General features: G+C 41.4%; 1 protein-coding gene across 6 annotated transcripts; it reads left to right on the top strand.

The window, feature by feature from the left end:
- The first annotated feature begins 937 nt into the window (after positions 1-937).
- On the top strand, positions 938-16,685 carry LOC307243854 (solute carrier family 35 member F5-like). Of its 6 annotated transcripts, XM_080018823.1 has the most exons (17): positions 938-1,089; positions 1,440-1,537; positions 2,008-2,071; positions 2,692-2,833; positions 3,414-3,563; positions 6,379-6,441; positions 7,016-7,097; positions 7,832-8,025; positions 8,818-8,899; positions 9,222-9,309; positions 9,780-9,844; positions 10,169-10,273; positions 11,234-11,393; positions 11,945-12,035; positions 12,577-12,731; positions 13,323-13,412; positions 14,380-16,685. In XM_080018823.1, exons 4-16 carry the CDS (start codon positions 2,699-2,701, stop codon positions 13,399-13,401), a joined length of 1,449 nt encoding a protein of 482 aa, XP_079874949.1. In that variant the 5' UTR covers positions 938-1,089; positions 1,440-1,537; positions 2,008-2,071; positions 2,692-2,698; the 3' UTR covers positions 13,402-13,412; positions 14,380-16,685. The 6 variants fall into 6 exon arrangements, with proteins under 6 accessions (XP_079874949.1, XP_079874948.1, XP_079874947.1 ...); XM_080018822.1 differs by having other exon boundaries at positions 1,440-1,523; positions 13,323-16,685; XM_080018821.1 differs by having other exon boundaries at positions 1,440-1,523; positions 2,689-2,833; positions 13,323-16,685.
- Positions 16,686-19,683: the final 2,998 nt, after the last annotated feature.

Raw genomic sequence — 19,683 nt, 5'->3', positions numbered from 1 at the left:
ACAGTGAACGACATGCGACGCTTACTCTGCGGCGTCCGCTGCGGAGGATACACGCGGCACTACCGCCTCCCGTACTCTCTCGGAACATAAAACGGAATAAAAAACATCATAACAAATGTGATTTGGGTCAGTTTTACTGGTTCACTATCTATCTATCTATCTATCTATCTATCTATCTATCTATCTATCTGTCTGTCTGTCATCTATCTATCTTTCTATATCTGTCTACAGTATCTATCTGTCTGTATATTTATCATCTATTTACTATATCTATCCATGTCTGTCTGTCTCTTTTCTTTACAGAGAAATACAAAGCATGGTGGGGTTTTTGACTCTTGAACCTTGTTCTCCCCAAACTGTGAGATATTACATTTCAAAATATTCAAGATTTCAAGATTTTTTATTTGTCACATACATATACATACTTTCATACATATATGCAGTGAAATGTAATGCAACGCACCCGGTGATAGCACACAATATGTCCTAGGAAAAAATAAAATAAAAAGTAGAAAATTCCTTTCTAATAGACCGACTAACTGACTCCTAAAACGTAATACAGTAAGTGGAATACTTATAGAATAAGATAAAAATATATAGAATAAAATACAATAAAAATAAATTGAAATAAAATGGAATAGATAGAAGGAATATGCCTATGTATATACAGATATGTGCATTTAAAGTGGCATGTGAATGTGAATAGAGTGAGGTAGTGTTTGGGATAAATAATATAATAAGTATAAATATAATTAGTACATAATATATAACGATACAAAACGAGTCCATGACTCCATGGAACTATTCTGAATATATCGACCCTTGTCACCCTTCACTCCCCCACCGGTGGCTTTATTTAGGGCCACAAACGACAACTCCCAGAATCCCCAGCGGTAGCTAAGTAATGTCACCTGACTTGGGGGGGGGGAAAGGGGCGAATGTGCTAATGTTTACAATATCCCACTGTCAAAGCATTTCGTCGCAACACCAGGATGTATAATAATTGACCGGTTAAAAACCAGGAAACAAAACGAGAGTCACTAATGGCGACGGCGAGATAGTTGTTTTTTTTTTGCTGCGACTATTCGGGTAAATAACGACGTCGATCATTTCACAATGCTGTACACAATTTTAGCATTTAGCATTGAGCTAGCATCACGTTAACCTAGAAACACACGTAGCGCACAGGCTGGTTTAATGGCGTTGTCAGACAGTTGCTTATTCAGCTCTTATTCGATGGCATCCATCGCGGGCCGACAAAGTATGGCCTCTGGTCGTTTCAGTCTGACCAGAGTAAGTGGCGCCGACGTTACCCCCCGGGTGGTCTACCTGCGTGCAGACAACCAGTCGAATTGAGTCGTCCCGCTTTTGTTTGCGCGGAGCCGCGTTGAGAGCCTCACGTCGCGGTGTGGAGTTGATGTCTTTTTGTGTCTCCGTAGGTCCCGCTCCCCGCTCCGCGCCATACCCCTGTGGCTGCTGTGCCTTCTGCAACGGTTTCCCAATCCGTTCCATGGAATTCTAGGGTAACTTTTCCCAGGTTCGTTTTTCAGAAGGTATTTGGATAAGGAAAAAAAAGAGACGTGCATTTCATAATTGGGGCATCTCATCAATCTGTATTTTTTAGCATTGTAATTTATTACCATTTGATCGATCTATCTATCTAGCTATCTGTTGATCTGTCTGTCGATCTATCTATCTATCTATCTAGCTATCTGTTGATCTATCTGTCTATCTGTCTGTCGATCTATCTATCTCTATCTATCTATCTATCTATCTATCTATCTATCTGTCGATCTATCTATCTATCTATCTGTCTGTTGATCTATCTGTCTATCTGTCTGTCTGTCTGTCGATCTATCTATCGGTCTATCTGTATCTGTCTGTTTGTCTATCTATCTATCGTTCTATCTGTCTGTCTGTCAGTCAGTCTATCTAATCTGTTGACTGGAAAGAAAGTGCATTAAAACAAGGTGATTCCTAACGTTGCCTTCTGTCGCCCTCTCCCAGGGTCCTGTGTGCCTCGAGGCTTTTCAGACATCCCCACATTAGAATCCTTCTGAAGGACTCACAGGTATTGGCATTTCATTTTCCGTGAGCCATCTGCGCGGTGTTTTCCTGAGGTTTTATTTTGTTTTTTTGCTTTTTTTCTCGTCTCCGCTTGCTTCAAAATCAACTTTTTGACACAATCCTTGAGTTTGTCTCAAGGGTTCTCCACTCAACCAAGAACAAGCCCTACAGTACATGCACTTTTATACGTTTTTTCTCTCCTACGTCTGGGCGCCGTAGACGGTGCAACCCGCCATGACAGGTCCAGCTTCGACGCGTTTAAAATGGGGGCGAATCGTCGCACCTACATGACCCGAATCGCCCAAAAACTTTGACCGCCCGGCTGCGCTGAAGATTTAGCACTGCTGTCAAATGCATTACAAACGGGGCACAATCCCGCGTATAGGTCCCTCTTAAATTAATGAACATCACAGATATGACATGGCATTTCTTATAACTTCCGTGGGTTGTTCATTTATGGCATCCCAACAACCCAGGGCCATGTAAGGCCTGACGAGAACCTTCGGACGGATAGCAAGCAAGCATCATGTGCTGGTCGATCTGTACCGAAAACCTTGTATGTGCATGTTTTTGTTCACTTCTTATGCTCTTGTGTCCACGCACACGTGTGCTCTCATCCAGCAGCGTCCAGATGGTGTGGGTGTTCATCATGAACCGGATAGGCTCCCAGAGCAGCTCGGCGGCCCAGCGGAGGCGCATGGCCCTGGGGGTCGCGATCCTTCTGCTGGTGGACGTCATCTGGGTGGCGTCCTCCGAGCTGACCTCAGTAAGGGCTCCCCTGAGGTTAACGCCGCTCTGCCGTGCTCGCCCCGGTGAAACAGAAATGCAACACAAACGTAAAACAGCTGATACAGAAACTCGTGACTGCCCTGGCGTGACACAACTTTCTCGATTAGCTACTATCCCCTTTTTCCCACATGGAGGAAGGAATTATGTGCTTGGTTGCGAGTGTTTGTATTGCAAAACTAAATGGATTGAGTTATTCAAATCAAAAGTGCCGTGCCCCTACGGCTGTCTGCAACGAACCAGAAGAAGCTGGTAAGACAAGTATTTCAGTCAAGTTCAAGCGGGTGTGGGTTTGACTCCAGGCATTTTTAAGGATATAGACCTCTTCTTTTTTAATTAAGACTTAAGCTGTTATTTCTGTGATTTTTATCTATTTTTAGATTTTTAAATCTAGCCTTTTATTATTCTTTGCCTTCATACAATGTTTTGCTATGCCTCATCTCAGGAACTTTGAGTCGCCCTCGTGTATGAAATGTGCTTTACAAATAAACTTGCCTAATTCGATCATTTCAGAGAGAACTTTCCTTTGCTGCATTTTATTTTCATTTTTTTACTTTCAGTATATTTTCAAGAGGCAGGAGTACAACAAGCCCTTTTTCAGCACATTTACGAAGACCTCCATGTTTGTGCTCTACTTGCTGGGGTTTCTGATCTGGAGGCCGTGGAGACAACAGTGCACCGGGACCCTGCAGCGGCGACGCTCTGCCTTTGTAAGTAGTCACATCACACTTGTCACCACAAGGGGGAGGTGTAATGGCATTGGAAAGGATGTGGGGATTTGGTGGGGAAAAAAAGGTTTTAACTTTCTTTGCCTCAAAACGGTAATCGTGTCTATCACGACAGAACAATTTGAAATGTTTAGAGACGATTAACTATAATATTGCTAATTAGGGACTGAAGATAAATACTGAGTAAGGCTGAACAATTTGGGAAAATAATCAAATTGTGATATATATATATATATTTTTTTGACCAATATCGTGAATGACATTTAGTATGGTTTATTTATTTTTTTAAGTTCCTTATCTTCTGTATTATTTACTAAAAGCAAGCAATTAATCATTCTACAGTATGACAAACACAGCTTTGGATACAACAACATTGAATTTGATTAATAGTTCAGCCCTAATACTGAGCACACCTGTGCAGGGCCAGTGGCGCTAGTTAAGGATTATCGCTTTGCATAGATGGAATAGGGGGTAGGCTGTGGGTGCCGGATGTGGGTATGGAGGAGGTTGGATTTGGGACGCCAGAACTCACTGTTGAAAGGGGGCGCCCATTTGACAACCTCAGTGAAATACTCACGTTGCCACTTATGGTGTGGTGGGCTAGCTTGGTAGCCAATTAAGTAATTTGGAGCTGTTTTGTAGAGATTTATGATGCCACTACCTGAGGTTCCACCCTGTGGCGAATGCACAGTTTCCCAGCCAGACCCTTGTTCTATCATAAACTATGCTAAGCTGGTATTCAGAACCAGCTTTTACTTAGGCCTCAATCCTCCCGAGTGGTAGCAGCGATTAAGGGGGCTCTGATCAGGATTTTTGGGGCCGATTGCTGGAAGCAGTATGGGCCAATACTGATCACAGGTTATATTTGAAGCCTTCCATTTATTTTATAGCATTATTTATTTGTTTAACTATTATTAACAACATTGTATATTAAGTATTAACATTAGGAGATGAGAAAGTATCATGAATTGATAACTGTTTATTTATTGGCACTAGACAACATGTGCAACACAATCCACTCTCTCTTAAGCTGCTTTCAAACATGCACTGAGATCCTGAAATTACCTGAACATTACCCAGAGGAGCTGTATGTGTGAACGCAAATGTCCGAATCAGTTGGACCAGACGTTACCCAGCCAGGCCCCTAGTACAAAGCCTGCGTAATGTCCGATTGCGTGGTAAGTGTGAACAGAGCAGGTGATTGTCCGGAAAATTCATAGCAAGCGATCCGGTGGGCGTGTCGCCTGTTGGTGACATCTCCATCATGCGCCAGTTATTTACCTTTGTGCGGATCTTTGTGCACGGAGCGTAGTTGCTTCGTACACCTTTCTGCTTTCCTTTACAGTATATTCCTTTGCCCTCTTTTGTTTATATTGCGGATACATCAAAATACATGAACTGTCAACGCAAAAATGTCACCTTTACTGATAAGGGCCTCGTATGCCATTTTGGGTGCGCTGAAACTCCGCAGTGTCATTTTGTCAAATCCTGTCTCCTGCACACTCTACCCAGGCTCTGTCCCCTCGTCTAAACCAAACACAGTATTTCCAAGAAGTGTACCTTTGTTTTGGCAGGAACTTATAGTCGACAGTATAGCTTCCCTGAGGAATAAATAAACAGGGCTGGAAGAAGGAGGCACACACCCATGCTCTCTTAAATGTAATATTAAATAATAACGTATATAAGATGCTCCGTTTGTCAGGTAGGAATTTCCCCTCCATTTCCAGTCTCGTGGTCAGATATGTAACGTCTTTTTTTAATAATTGGGGTGAGGAGTAAGCTATTTGGTGTGATAATCAGAATGTTGTGTATGGTATAATACTGCAACATGTGCACGCAGCGCGTTTCTTCTCCCCTTAAGATCTCGTGCGTACTTCAGAATGGATTTCTGTCATTCAAATTTCTCTCTGAAGTCTGATTGTTCATCACTTGAGTCAATTATGTTGTCATCACCAGTCAATCAGAGGTTTGATCTGAAATGTAAGTGTAGCAAAAGTGGGTTTTCGTGGCCTACGGCGTCACACTCGCTTTATGAGTCTTTCGCAAAAGGGAGTAGGATATAAGATTCCGCACGCAATTCTGGAAATTTTCTGGATTTTTGTCATCCAAACAGCTCGGAATTAGTTTACTTATAAACAGCCAACTTACTAAGAAAAAAATGTTTTTAAACATTGGTTTTAAACCGGGCTCGGGCCGGGTCCATAAATGCAAAATTTTGGTTTAAATAGTAAAAAAAAAAATAGAAAATGTATGGGGGCAGTCGATGTTGATATTGTGGCGGGTCGGCACAAACAAATCAGTGTTTGGGAAACACCGCCGTGCATAACAGGGAAGAGAAATTGTCCTGCGTGTTTTGCGTCATTTGATCGGCCTTTATACCGATCACCGATCAAACTATTTAGAATGAATATCAGCGGACCGCCATCGGCGGGCGATTGATTGATTGATTGATTGGCGCACCCTTAGCAGTGATCAGTCGCCGTCACCTCGCAGCAAGAAAGTCCTGGGTTCGAACCAGACGGTGGTCTCGGTCTTTGCATGTTGACGTTGGGTTACAACAGGGTTTCCTGCCATGACATGTATTTAAGGTACAACTCCTCCTGCCACCGGCCTTCAGCAAGGCACCGGCTTTGGAACTGGAGGGCGGCCCCGGGTATAATTATATATGGATGGACAAAACCTCCAAAATTTCTTTACCTTTAACTGTCATGCTGGTTTAGTGTGGTTCATTTGGGATTTTTTTTTTAATAATTTTTTATTATTCTGGGCGCTCATGGTGTGAATAAAATCTTTCCAGTTTGCTGATGCTGAGGCCTACTTTGCTCCCTGCACTACTGAAACAAATATAAATAATTCATTGGTAAGTGTATTTTTATTCTTTGAATCGTTAGAAGTTGCTCAATTGAGCGGGTATTTGCGCGGAGGCTGAATATGTTATTTTAAATTGAATGGCATTAAAGATTCATTGTAATGTAGGATGAAATATATTTCTAAAGATCCTTAGAAAGCCCGTTTTGCCATCTATTGACAGCAGCTCCTTTATATTTAACTTAAAGTAAATTTTTTTATTTTTTTTTTATTATGTGTTTTTCAATACATTACTGTTATTTAGAAATTGGAATGTCTTTATGAGCAGAATATAATGATTTTAATGTACAATGGCAACATTTGGCCCACAGGTTGAGCAATAAATATGATGAGAATATTGAGAGCAGGCGAAAATGCATTATAGATTTAGATTTTTCATAGGCCGTGCTGCTAATGAGAAATGCACAATACGCTGTTCTTATCCAATGACAACTATTGGTGAAATATTAAGTTAACAGTTTACCTTTGAGACATGTTTTTTCAGTTCAATGTTGTTTTTACCCTGTGTAACATGCATCTTTTTAGATGCAATAAATAGAGACGTCTTTTTCTCCTGTATGCCATAGAGTGAACCCCTGTACGTTCCAGTCAAGTTCCAAGATGTGCCCACGGAACACTCGCACTGTTTCAATGGAGAGTATGAAACCTGTGAGTAAACTAAATTGTTAGCGAAGCGATATCTGTTACTCGTAACATGCGTGAGATAAGATCATTTAACACATGATGATATCCTTGGACGAAAAATAATGTGCATTTTCTTAACCATGTGCAACTGCAATTTCAAAGAGTAATTAATAAGTTGTCTTTGGAATTGAATAACATTCCAAGGTTGAAAAATTATAGCACAATCTATTATCTTAGAATTGGGTTTTTTGTTTTTTTACCACCATTAAAATTCATGACATGTCATGTAACATGCAGATGTTGGTTATGCTTGTCACATCCATAGCGTGTCCCTAATTTCTAATCTAATTTGATGTGATAAAATAAGCAGAGACCTGAACAACAGAGGGCAGTGAAGAGCTTCAGGATGCGCTGTACGAAGGGTTTTGAGTCAACACATTAAGGGGTTTAATGAGTCTCTGTGTTTCAATCAATTGTGTATGCTTATACGCTTGCTGTATATTAACAACAGATATTGTTTTTTTGTTTTATTTTACCACGAATGACTTTTGGAAGATTGCACTTTATTGGAATTCACAGGTCAAAATAGAGGTTAATGCAACACAGGAAAGAAGTAGCTGCAGTAACTTTGCAGAAGATATACAAGTTTTATGTACCGATCAATATCAATAAAATCAAAAGGATTTAGGAGTGCAATTATTTTGCAATATAGGAAATTGATCTTTATTTCTCTTGAACCCCCCCACCCCCCCCAACAGCAGCATCCAAAAAGCAAAGGGTACGTTTTAGCAATATCATGGAGGTTCGGCAGCTGCCTTCAACTCAAGCGCTGGAGGCTAAACTGTCACGCATGTCCTACCCTGCGGCCAAGGACCACGAGAGCATGCTCCGCACCGCTGGCAAGCTGACCGTCACCGACGTGGCCAAAATCAGCTTCTTCTTCTGCTTTGTGGTAGGCGCGGGGGGGACTCAGCTTTTTGACAGAGCGGCCCGTCGGGCAGTAGCTCTGCCCTGATATTGAAATGCAGATGTGCTCTCACGCTTTAAAAAAAAAATAAAAAATCTTATTTTCCCTTCTTTGAGGACTCACAAAGGGCCCCGGCGAGCTTTTCGTCACAGAGCATTCTCAGCCTGTGTGCCGAGGAGATGAGCTTTAGTTCTAATCTGAAAAGGAATGAGAAGCACTCCGAAAGAAACCCCAATACCGTCGCCAAACTGAGATGTCATTTACAAATAGTCACACGTCTCCATTACAACACGACACACAGAGTACTATGTCAATTTGTATTCCGAGGGACTTCCAGCCAATTATTTCACAACGTTGAAATGACTGCTCTACATTTTGGGTGCCATCCGGAGCACACCTAAAAGACAAGTTTTGTGTAAGATATTTCTCGTGAAATTTTCATGCGATTTTGCGTCTCGGTCATATTGGCACTTCAAAAGGCCCTTGCTTTTAGTTTTTGGCATTCATGAATAGTTGAAATAAACAGAAAATGTCCAACGCATACAGAAACCCCACCGAAAATAAACCTGTCTTAATTTCCGGAGCCACCTTCCTTGCTAGCGTTAAGCCTGGACGAAAAAGAAGCCTACAGTGGTAAATAATGGAAACCAATATTTTGGTTTTGGGGAGAAACGTTCAAAGTTAGCGTCTGGAGGTTTTAAACGTACGTCGTTTTGGACCACGTCCCCTCGTCCATATTTTCACTGTCTGTTGTTCATCTCTGTTGCCCTTTAATAGTGGTTCCTGGCTAACTTGTCCTACCAGGAGGCGCTGTCCGCCACGCAGGTTGCCATAGTGAATGTCTTGTCATCCACCTCAGGTCAGTCTTCCGTCTTTCCTCCCGAGTTTCAATGGAGGCAAATTTCAAGACACCGAACGAAAAAAAATGTAGTTTAGAAATCCCACCTGAATTTAATGCATTGGAAACAGGCAGCACTCACAACTTACAGTATATTCTTTCCATTTTTGTCTTTGCCTCTGGGTTCTAAAACCCTAATCTTTCGTGTATGCAATAATTTCTCCATCGGATGGCTGTTGTTAAAGCAGTCGTAATAGTATTGTTCGGAATAAATTAACTCTACCTGTATAAAAGTTGTAAAAAAAAAAAATAATAATAATAACCCTCTCCTCTCTATCCGCAGGCCTGTTTACTCTCATCCTGGCAGCCATATTTCCCAGTAACAGCAGTGATCGCTTCACCCTGTCCAAACTGTTAGCCGTGTCTCTGAGGTACGGCGTTGCGAACGACCGTACGGACAGCTGTAGGAGCGGGGAGGCTTGCACGCCTGGTTTGCTCTCACATGACACGACTTTGCTTCCTGTGTTGTTTGTTTAATGCTTTGAATCAGCCGCTGTTTAATCTTATCAGGGAGAAGCGGCCCATTAGCGTCAGACACAAACACTGTAGTTCCGCTTCACCGAAAAGGAATGTTGAGTTTGTTTACAGCTGTGATTGAATGCGGGGGGGATACTGAGCAACCATGGAAGTGTTCAATTCCACAATGCTATGTCATAGACAACTGTTAAACTAACAGCCAATTGAGTTGATTCACCTTCTATCCTACCGGAAAGAGCTTCTCTTTATTTTTTATTTTTTTTATTGTAATTTTAGAATTCAAGTCTCTGTTGGTTCCTCTAAACCAGCCTTTGTCGTGTAACATACAATTTCCCGAGAATAATTTTTCGTCTTCTCTCTTCAGCATGGGAGGCGTCGCCCTCGTCAGTTTCTCCAGCATGGATAATCCCGATGGAAATGGCGTCATAGGTAACAGTGGAATTCATGGCTGTGGGTTAGGGTCGGGTTAAAATGAAGCAGCGGTTCATTTTTATATTTCCCTGTTGACGGCGGGACAGGCGGGTCGGTATTTGTGATAAGTGGGCCGTCCGTCCTCTAAAGGTTATGATTGGTGGGATTGTTGTTTGCACAAAATAGGCACGTAACGTGAAAAAACGTTGAATGAAAACCCCGATGCTACAAGAGCTTGTCGTGTCGGGTCGAGGAATCTGAGCATTTTTGGGAGTCTGCGTACATGAGCATGGCGTCAGACCTTGTATCCAAAACCAGCATTGAAAACTTTGCTTTCCAAAGGTTCTCTGTGGTCGTTGGCTGGGGCTGCGCTCTACGCCGTCTACATCGTGATGATCAAGAGGAGGGTGGATCGGGAGGATAAGTTGGACATTCCCATGTTCTTTGGTAATGCAGAATTTTGTGTCCTGCCGCTGTTAATTCCATCATACTACCCGTAAAGTGCCCGTCAATACGCCTTTTTTTGTTCAAATTGCATGCCGTTGTAAATACTCAACATCCAGGGAGCATGACACGCACAAGCGTGTTAAGATATTTATATCACAGCTCGCTGTTCTGTTTGGTGCTCATAGTGACAAAAATTAATCTGTTGAACAGCCTCCTGGAGCATGAATGTCTGACTTTTATCTGGTGCTACATAAAACAAAATTTAAACCAATTAATTTGAGTGGGGAGATTTTCTCGGGCTACATAATATTAAATCTAAACCAATTTATCTGAATGGGGATATTTTCTTCGACTGCACAGATATGTTCACTAAAACTAACCTGACCAAAGTGTGCCGGGGGTGGCATGGATGTATTAAAATTAATTATATGACCAGTATAAATATATATAACCAGTATAAATATAACCAGCATAATTCTCCCCATTCAAATCAATTGGTTTAAATGTAGTTATTTCTATCACGAAAAGAATTCCACAATCGTGCTCTGAGACACGGTTCAATAGATACATTTTTGTATCTATTGAGTATGAAAAAGCGTGATACCAGAAATATATTATATTATGTATATATATTAATATTTAATATATATTATATTATATATAATGAATATATTAATGAGTAGCAATCGCCAATTTTACATTTACAATTATATTACACATGTTCTTTGCAGTCACAGAGTTATACAAGGTTATTTTGCACGTAGTTGTTACGCAACAACCGAAAGTACTGATGCCCTGATTGGAATGCGCAGATCCCCCGGACTCCATCGGAAGATAATGAAATCTGAAAATGTCACTCATCTGAAAAATTAAAAGACTCCTGCGCGTCTGCGCCAGAAGACTTCCATTATGCTAAATACCAAGCCACTTGAATTGATTGAGTTACCGTGCGTCCCTCAGGGTTTGTGGGTCTGTTTAACCTGCTGCTGCTGTGGCCCGGCTTCCTCCTGCTCCACTACACCGGCTTCGAGGCCTTTGAGCTGCCCAACCAGCTGGTGTGGACGTACATCCTCATCAACGGCCTCATCGGCACCGTCCTCTCGGAGTTCCTCTGGTTGTGGTAAGACGGTGCATTTTCGGTTTGGCAGTTTTTGGAACACAACAAAGTCCCTCAGCCTAAGCTTTTTGGATGGAGCACTTGAGCAATATGTTTCAGATTTCATCATCGTGATAGTCATTAGGGTTTTATATATCATTTGGAATGTGTATATTATTGAATATATATGATTACTGTATATGCTGTGAAATTTAGAATTGGTACCATATTGAACACACCGTGTTGCATGAACTAGTTTAACACTGATAGTTCTCAATAAAGCATAATGATGGATGTGTCTGGATGTACAACCTTGGTGGTTATTCTGGAAGCACAAGAATAACTACGAGGGGCTGCACATTCAGACGCTGCACATGTTTACACGGCATCAGAAAGTAATAAACTCTTTTCAAATGTCACATCATGCACTGTATGTTGCAGTCAGTTTTCTTTGCAGTTCCGCCAAAATCAAAGACAACATTTTCATTTTGATATATTATCACATTAACACATCAGTTTTTCCCCTCGTAGATTCCTCACTGGAACTTGAGTGGAATGAGTTTCTCTGTCCACAGGGGCTGTTTCCTCACCTCTTCTCTAGTAGGAACTCTGGCGTTGAGCCTCACCATCCCCCTCTCTATCATGGCAGATATTTGCCTGCAGAAGGTATGTTTTGCACTCGAAAACAGCGCAACAGTCGCGCTGAGCTTTGCTTATTTAGCATTTTAATATGGAAAAAGACTTTTTGAAGGTAATATAACCTCTTGATTTTTTTTTTTTTTTTTTGGGTGGTCTCTGAAACAGTTCATGCCGTTGCGTCGCTCTCAGACAATTATCCCGAGCAGATGGTGCATAAAGTTAACCATGTTCAGAAAACAGCTATAAGTTAAGCACTGTAATAAAATAGACTATGACAAAGTTAAAATCGGCCAACTCATGGCGAACAACATAATTATTCAAACCCTTTCTTAACATACGGCATTGTTAAAGCTCTGTTACTCTTCCAATTGTTCAGTGTTTAAAATAATGTTACTGCTGACTGAAACAAAATGAAAGAACTTTAACAACAAAGTCAGTGATTTAATTTGCTAAATGAAATGCTCTGATTAAATTGCTCCCTTTCTGAGGGTTGCTATAATCCTTATATTCCTGTGACATAAATGACATCATTGTGGCCCAAGCATCTAAAAACAGGGTGTGCCGCCAGGTGCGCTTCTCCTGGCTGTTCTTCGCCGGAGCCGTGCCGGTATTCCTCTCCTTCTTCATCGCGACCCTCTTGTGCCACTACAACAACTGGGATCCCGTCATGGTCGGTCTGAGGAGGGTGTTTGCCTTCATCTGCCGCAAACACCGTATCCAGAGGTACCACTACAGAAAACACACACTTCTATCTACCTCATGGGAAAAAAAGAAAAGAAAGAGAGATGACCTTTGCACGTAAAGCTCTGCCATAGACTTTTATCAACCCCCAGCAGGAGGTAGATACAAGACTGAATGGGGATGTCAATGTCAATGTTTTTTTTTTTCAATAAATAAAAAAATATAATAATAATAATAATAATAATGTTTTTGATAACAAATAGACTAGTATAAAATCAATTGTGTTTGTGTGTATGCTTATCTAAAAAGAATTTACTGCAACTGTGACACCCTGGTTGCCACACACACACACACACACACACACACACACACACACACACACACACACACGTTCTCTCCTGACTTTGCAACAAGGACAATCGATTTCATTTGTAGCTTATAGCCATGCTAGGTTAAGTCTGTAATCAGATGTACATGCTTGGCTGAATATCCTTGGCTTGGCAGTTATGTACTCCATTCTTCTGCGAACGCTTGCACTCACCCAGAGAGGGATGATTACCTTAATGATTGTTGTCAAGATGATGTCCACGATGATGACTGACACCCTCCTCCTCCTGCTCCCCCACCCCCCAGGTTGCCCGACGACAGCGAGCAGTGCGAAAGCCTTATCCCCCTGCACGCCGTTCTCCCCGACGACGGGAACGTCTCGTGACCAATGTCGAAGTAAATGGCTGTCTTTGGCGCGTTGATATGTCTGCAGCGAATGTACCTGTTCTCCGGCTCGTCCGATTGAGTGTGAATGTCAGTCCCAAACGTCAGTTTATCTAAGTTTCGTTTAAGGGTTAAAAAAAAAAAAAAAAAAAAAAAAAAAGTCACCTCGATCTCTGACAATTCCTCAGTGTTACCCAGTGATTCTGCTCCTCGGGTCACAGTGGTATTGTAGCGGGAAAGGGAGCCACCGCTCTTGAGCTATCAAGTGTAATCTTCTCACCCTCAGCTCAGTGGGAAACTCAAGTTTTGAATTTCCTTCTGGAGCCGCTATCAGAAGTGAACATCAAAGAGACTATTGCGACGTGATTGCACATGGTTTCAACTATTTGTGGCCCAGTTAATTAATTCCCGGGTTGACAAAAATGTCAACAATCTCGTGTGGTGAACTCTGCATTTGAGATAGTGGGGGAAACGGAGGCGGCGATAACATCTAGAATCGGAATTAATTCCCCGCGTGTCGGGAGTGGAACCGTTGGAGTTTACGTTAAAACTAATACCCTGCTCCCCATGCATCCGGCACGGGTTCCTCCTTAAACATCTGTCAGCCGTTTATCAGTCTCACTGTTTGGACCCGCCGCTCAATCAGAGAGACAGGACGTGAACGGGGCATAAATATTTAAACATCTGAGTGCGGACGTACGAGTCCCGCTGAGGGTGGGTCAGTGTTTCCTTTAGTCATCCCCCCCCAAACCGCAAAACCAACGCCGGTAGAGTTGGGAAACATCTTAACATTGAACATGAGCAATTCAAATGCAAGCTTATCTGGTGGGCGTCTGGTTTCTAACATTTGGGGAAAATCCAGGCCTACGCACGCACTCTGATTAAATTGAGTTTTCCTGTTGTAAAAATGTGCACGATACATGTGGGGAAATTGTATTTTCTTATCCTGCCGTGTTGCTGGTTTTTGTTTTTTTTTAAGGTGGTGAACTTGGAGCTCCATGAGGTGACAATCTTGGAGTTATCAAACCGAGACTTTGAACTACCGCAGTGCCTCTATTTATTTTCTACAGTGTTCAGATGACTAATATCTACAGACTCATTTGTATTGCTGTACACGTGAGACGTCGGTATGGAGTTTTTTTTTAATTTTTTGTTTTTTTTGGGGGGGGGGGGTTATTGCGTAAAGAAACTTTAAGCCAATCAAGGTACTTGACCGTGTCCATATCTAAAACATTTTGTGACCACTAGTTACGGTACAGGTTCAACCTGGTGATAACACTAATAGCGGGAGGTGCCAGCTGCTTGATGTACGGTCTGAACGGACGGAGAAGGTTTTTCCTCTCTCTGTTTTGAGGTAGAAGGATGGCTCAGAATGGTGAAGGATATAAACCCTCATTTCCTTTTTTTCATAATAACATGTAAGTGTAAAGCAGATCTAAAGGAAAAAAAAAACAACTTGAAAACATCATGTTCAGGGTCTAAAATGTAATGTTTTTGATCGTGGTGGACGTTTCATTAAGGAGGATTGTGGCACCTTTCTGAGGAGGTTGCCTGGCCGCCCAAAACCCGTAGAGAAAGCACAGACTCCTTCCTCTCGGATTTGCGGAGCCAATTCAGATGTCCGAGGGATTAGTCACTGATGTGGTTTGAGCGGTCGTCCATCCAGATTGTCTTTTCTTGTCATTTTGACACGATAATACAAATTTAAGGCATTTTTCACGTAATACAAACAAGAATTCATTACCTCAACCCCGTCCACGTGAAGTCCGAATGAACTTCGAGACATTCCCTGTGCATAGCGGGTAGCATCAAAATTGTTTGGGAAGACTTTGCCAAGGAGGGTTGGCGTGATGTATTTATCGCTGCGGCCATTAGTCCAGGTGAGACCCACGTTGTGTGAAGATTATGTGCTCCAGATTATCTGTCAGAAGAAAATATCAATCTTTTTTTTTCTTTTTTTTGGTTGTTTTTTTTTTCAATCTTGATTTATGTCCAAAGAAAAACGCAGGATATGAGGTTGGACCGCTGCAGAGGGGAAAGCACTACTACGTCTTGCAGCCCAGACCCCCCCCCCCCCCCCCCCCCCCCCTGTAAAAAGCCCTCACGGTTGCCCTTGTAAAAGCCCTCCTGATTGCTCTTGTTTCCAGCTACAGCAGCTGAAGAATGCTGGAATGAAGACAAACTGTGATAAGGTTGGTTTACTACAGCACATTTAAATGTGAACATTAACTTTTCCCAAACCGGCTGCGAACAGCCACGGTTACAGTCGCCGTCGTCGTTTTTTTTCACTTCAACATTGGGTGTAAATACGAGTGCAGATGCATTGACAACAGTTTTGTTTGTGGATTTCTTATGACCACTGAAGTTTTCTGTTGAGCACTGCCCTGTTTTTATATCCTGTGTATTCAGTGCACTTAGACTTTTTATTGTCAAAATAAAGAATTTTTATAATGGCCATTTCTTTTTTTTAATTTTAATTTTTTATTATATTTTCGTTGCGTCTGAGATTATAATAGCTATTAAATGGACATCTGCCATGATTCTCTTCTTACTGTGGGTTCTTTTTTTTTTTTCTTTTTTTTCTTTTTTTTTTATTATGCTCCATTTACAGAAAACACCAATCATTCACCATGTCGGTTTGAGTGATTTTGTACGTCTACAAGAATTTATTTTACTAAATGTCTTATGTAATCAAATATGTACACAATGCAATTGAAGAGGAGCCTCCAGCGTTATGCCACTGTCGCTGTTAACCTTCGGCTGTGTAGACATTTTCATAGTGTTTTCATAGCGCCCGTTGATAGGAAGCAGTTTATGGCTGGAGTGAAGTGCACAGGTCCTATCTCTACTGTAAATTTAGAGAAAGCGCTCGAGCACTTGACGTGACTCTCTTGGTTATTCATGAGCAGCCTTTTGTCACGTTCAATTCTGTTTTGTTGTCGTTATTTTTAAATCAAAGCCAACATCTCGTTATTGGAATTGTTAGTCTATCAAAGTATATATTTGGGTATAAATGACATGATCTTTATATGGAAAAAATAAAAACAGCTACAACCTTTTTCAATGGTGCTGATTGAAACACGGAAGCGATTTGAAGAGATATTTTGCTTTCTCAGGTACTATCTGGCGTTTTCTATTAGCACGTTTTAAGTCCTTTGTCCTTGAAATGTCATTATCGGTTAATATTATTTTAAGGATTTGAAGTATGGCTGACAGTGATAGTAACGTCCCATTTTTCACCATAAGCTCTTGATGTTTGTTTTATACACTCTGTTTTCATACCTGCATTGCAATATTAAAATAATTAATCTTTTTAAATCTGTCTCCATTGTTCCTTCATACATTATCAGATGACGTTTATTTTAAGGATAAACATTTTTTCTTTTTTAGATTAGAAATGGTACTTTTATCCCCTGATAATCCCCTTATTGCCCAGTAATGACTTTCCCGTATTTACTGTATCAATAACATTCTCTACAGATCTCTATGCAGCCTGATGTGACATAACAGAGCGACCAGAACCCAGAGACAAGCTGCTAAAGCATCCATCCCTTAAATGTCAGGTTACGTGGCTTTTCCATATATACAGTATACTCCATATATACAGTATATTGCTTTCCATATTTTTTGTTACTACAACATAAAGCATCACCATGAATATTAGGGCTGCTCTTATAGTGGTTCTGACATTTATACATAATATACTGAACATAAAAATATACATGAGGGCGGGTCCGGAATTAGAAATACCTCCGAAATGAGGGAGTCCAAAAGACAATCTTAAGTCAGAAGTAGCCTGTTTGATCAATCAAAAATAAAATTGAATGCAAAAAATAAATGACTAAGTAAATTATTTCAACGGGTTGTAAAAACAATACAAGTTCATTAAACAAAGTAAAGCACGTTCGTATTACTCCACTTTATCCTTAAGTGGCTGTATTTACTTTCTAGCCGTTCACTCTTCTTGTATTCTCAGTCCGAACACACACATTTTAACGATCTATTCCCTATTTTTCCCCATGTGACGTTTCCCATTTTGCTGGTGTTTTATATGATAATGAGACGGTTATGCTCGGCGCCATCTGACACGGAATCAGGGCAACAAACACTCAACAAAATTTAGATTCCGCACACTAAGGCCTGACCAAAGACCCTCTCTGGATTTTCTCGCTTTACCGGAACTGCTTTAAGAAGCACTTCTCTTCCCTCTCACGCCGGAGTTGCCGTTGTTCACATTCCCCAGGGAAATAGACATCGATAACAGACAAACAAAAGGGCCATTGTAATATGGAGTTAAAGGAATCAATAGCCTCGACGTGTACAATTCATCAAGTCTCGTTTTTGTTAAAAGGAAAAATATATATATAACATTATCGGGTGAGGACCTACGGGTGAAGTCAGAACCATTTACAAGTTTGCACTTTCCTGCCGGTGTGATTGACAGCCCAATGAGAGTACAGACGAGAACTGGGGGAAAAAAATATATAAACTTCAAATATGCAGTCTGGGAATACCACACTTTAATATAGGGCTGCCAGGAAACCAAAAATAAAACACAAGACTTGTCTGTTTATGTTTGTTGCATATTTTCATTATTACTCATTTTGCAAAACAAATCGAGTTTAATGAATGTGCTCATTGCGCCTCCATTTAATTCTCTAGGCAACAATGTTTTATTCGCTATTGTTCCATGTGTTTATACACACAAATGAACATAAATGAATTAATACGTAAGCAGATTTCCCTGTGCAGTTGTCACAGGCGGTGTGATCCAGGACGGTGAGCGACTGAGGAGTCCTCGAACCTCTGACCTTTTTTTTTTTTTTTTTTTGCAGAATCTGAGCTCATTTTAGCAGTGAAATGCTTTGTGAAATATTCTCTCACAACACGTGCGTTAGTTTTAGGATTTCCTCTGCATTGTGCTAGGAGCTACAATGCCTTAAGCTGTTCGAGGAATTATCGGGCCCCATTCCTTTCCGTGTGGGAAAAGAATTGAGCCGTGTCGGGGCACTGCATTCAAGCTGGTGTGGGCCCCATGAGGTGATCGCAACCTCACCACTTCTTAAAAAATAGATTAGATATTTCAGGAAGGGCTTAGAAGTTTCCATCTGGTTCTCGAGGTTGGAACAATCGCCTCCTATTAAGGCGTGTTATGTAGATGCACAGTATTATCAGGCCATTTGTTGCCTGAACAATTAGGCAACCGAACACGGAAAATGGACCTTTTGAAAGAGAATCCAGCCCACGTTTGAAGAGGCTGCGGATAATGATGTAACACAATCAGCCCTGATTTCTACACGCTTTCACCCCGGAGAGGGTGCACCTGGCTCACAATGCGGTGTCATGCGGATCGTAATGCTTTAATTGGCGGTATCTGACAATTTTTAATCAGCGCGAGAGGGCCACTCGAAGCTTTTTCCTCTAATCCGTGCCAACCTGCGCGCGTGATTCCAACTGTGATTTTGGCTCTCCCAAGTTTGGGATGAAAGCGACAAGGGAAAGGCAAAATGAGACAAATAAAGAGTGTGATTCTTTCTACTTTATTCTGTGAAAATTAAATAAAATGATATGATGGCTTTGGAGATGAATAAATAGTAGAAATGCCGCTCCCGTGGTCTTTAGAACCAAATGGTGATGCAGTGCTTCACCGATGGCTCCGATAAAGTTATTTCAATTTCAGTTCCTCCCTTTAAACTTTTATTCTTCCCCAACACACTCCCATTCCACCACTGCCTCCACTTTTTTTTATCATTTTCATCAACCCTCTTGTTTCCCATCGAGTTTCCTTTTAAATCCTGTGCTTCGACACCCTCCTGCTATAAAGGTGTGTCAGTTGCAGTATCCGAGTGGGGCAGCGCTATATCTGCCCCGTCATCTTATCCAAACAGAAATATTCCCTTGCTTTAATGCAATGAGATGGAGAAAAAAAAAAAAAAAAAAAAGTTTATTAAAACGGGCCCTTTCTTTATTTTGCTCGGGCTTCGATGAGCGTTTGACGTGAAGCATTTTAAGATTTTTACTTTTATCTCTCTTCCAAACATATTCAGGCGAGGGTTTGTTTTACGGGGAGGCATCAGGCCAACTTTGATGATAACAGGGTAGGACTGGCCTCAGAAATCCCCTCTCTCTCTCTCTCTCTCTCTCTCTCTCTCTCTCTCTCTCTCTGTGTTTAATGTTTAACCGCCCTGCCCTTATAGGAGGGAGAAGGAAATCAGTTTTTCGCTCTACGTGAGCCAGGGCAGAGCCGTGGAACCGACCGTCTTTGGACCGGGACAGTTGAGGG

The sequence above is a fragment of the Zeus faber genome (assembly GCF_960531495.2).
Source record: "Zeus faber genome assembly, chromosome: 18".
NCBI classification, from domain to species: domain Eukaryota; kingdom Metazoa; phylum Chordata; class Actinopteri; order Zeiformes; family Zeidae; genus Zeus; species Zeus faber.
Note: the sequence above shows the minus strand (reverse complement) of the source record. Positions and strands in the feature narration are given on the sequence as shown.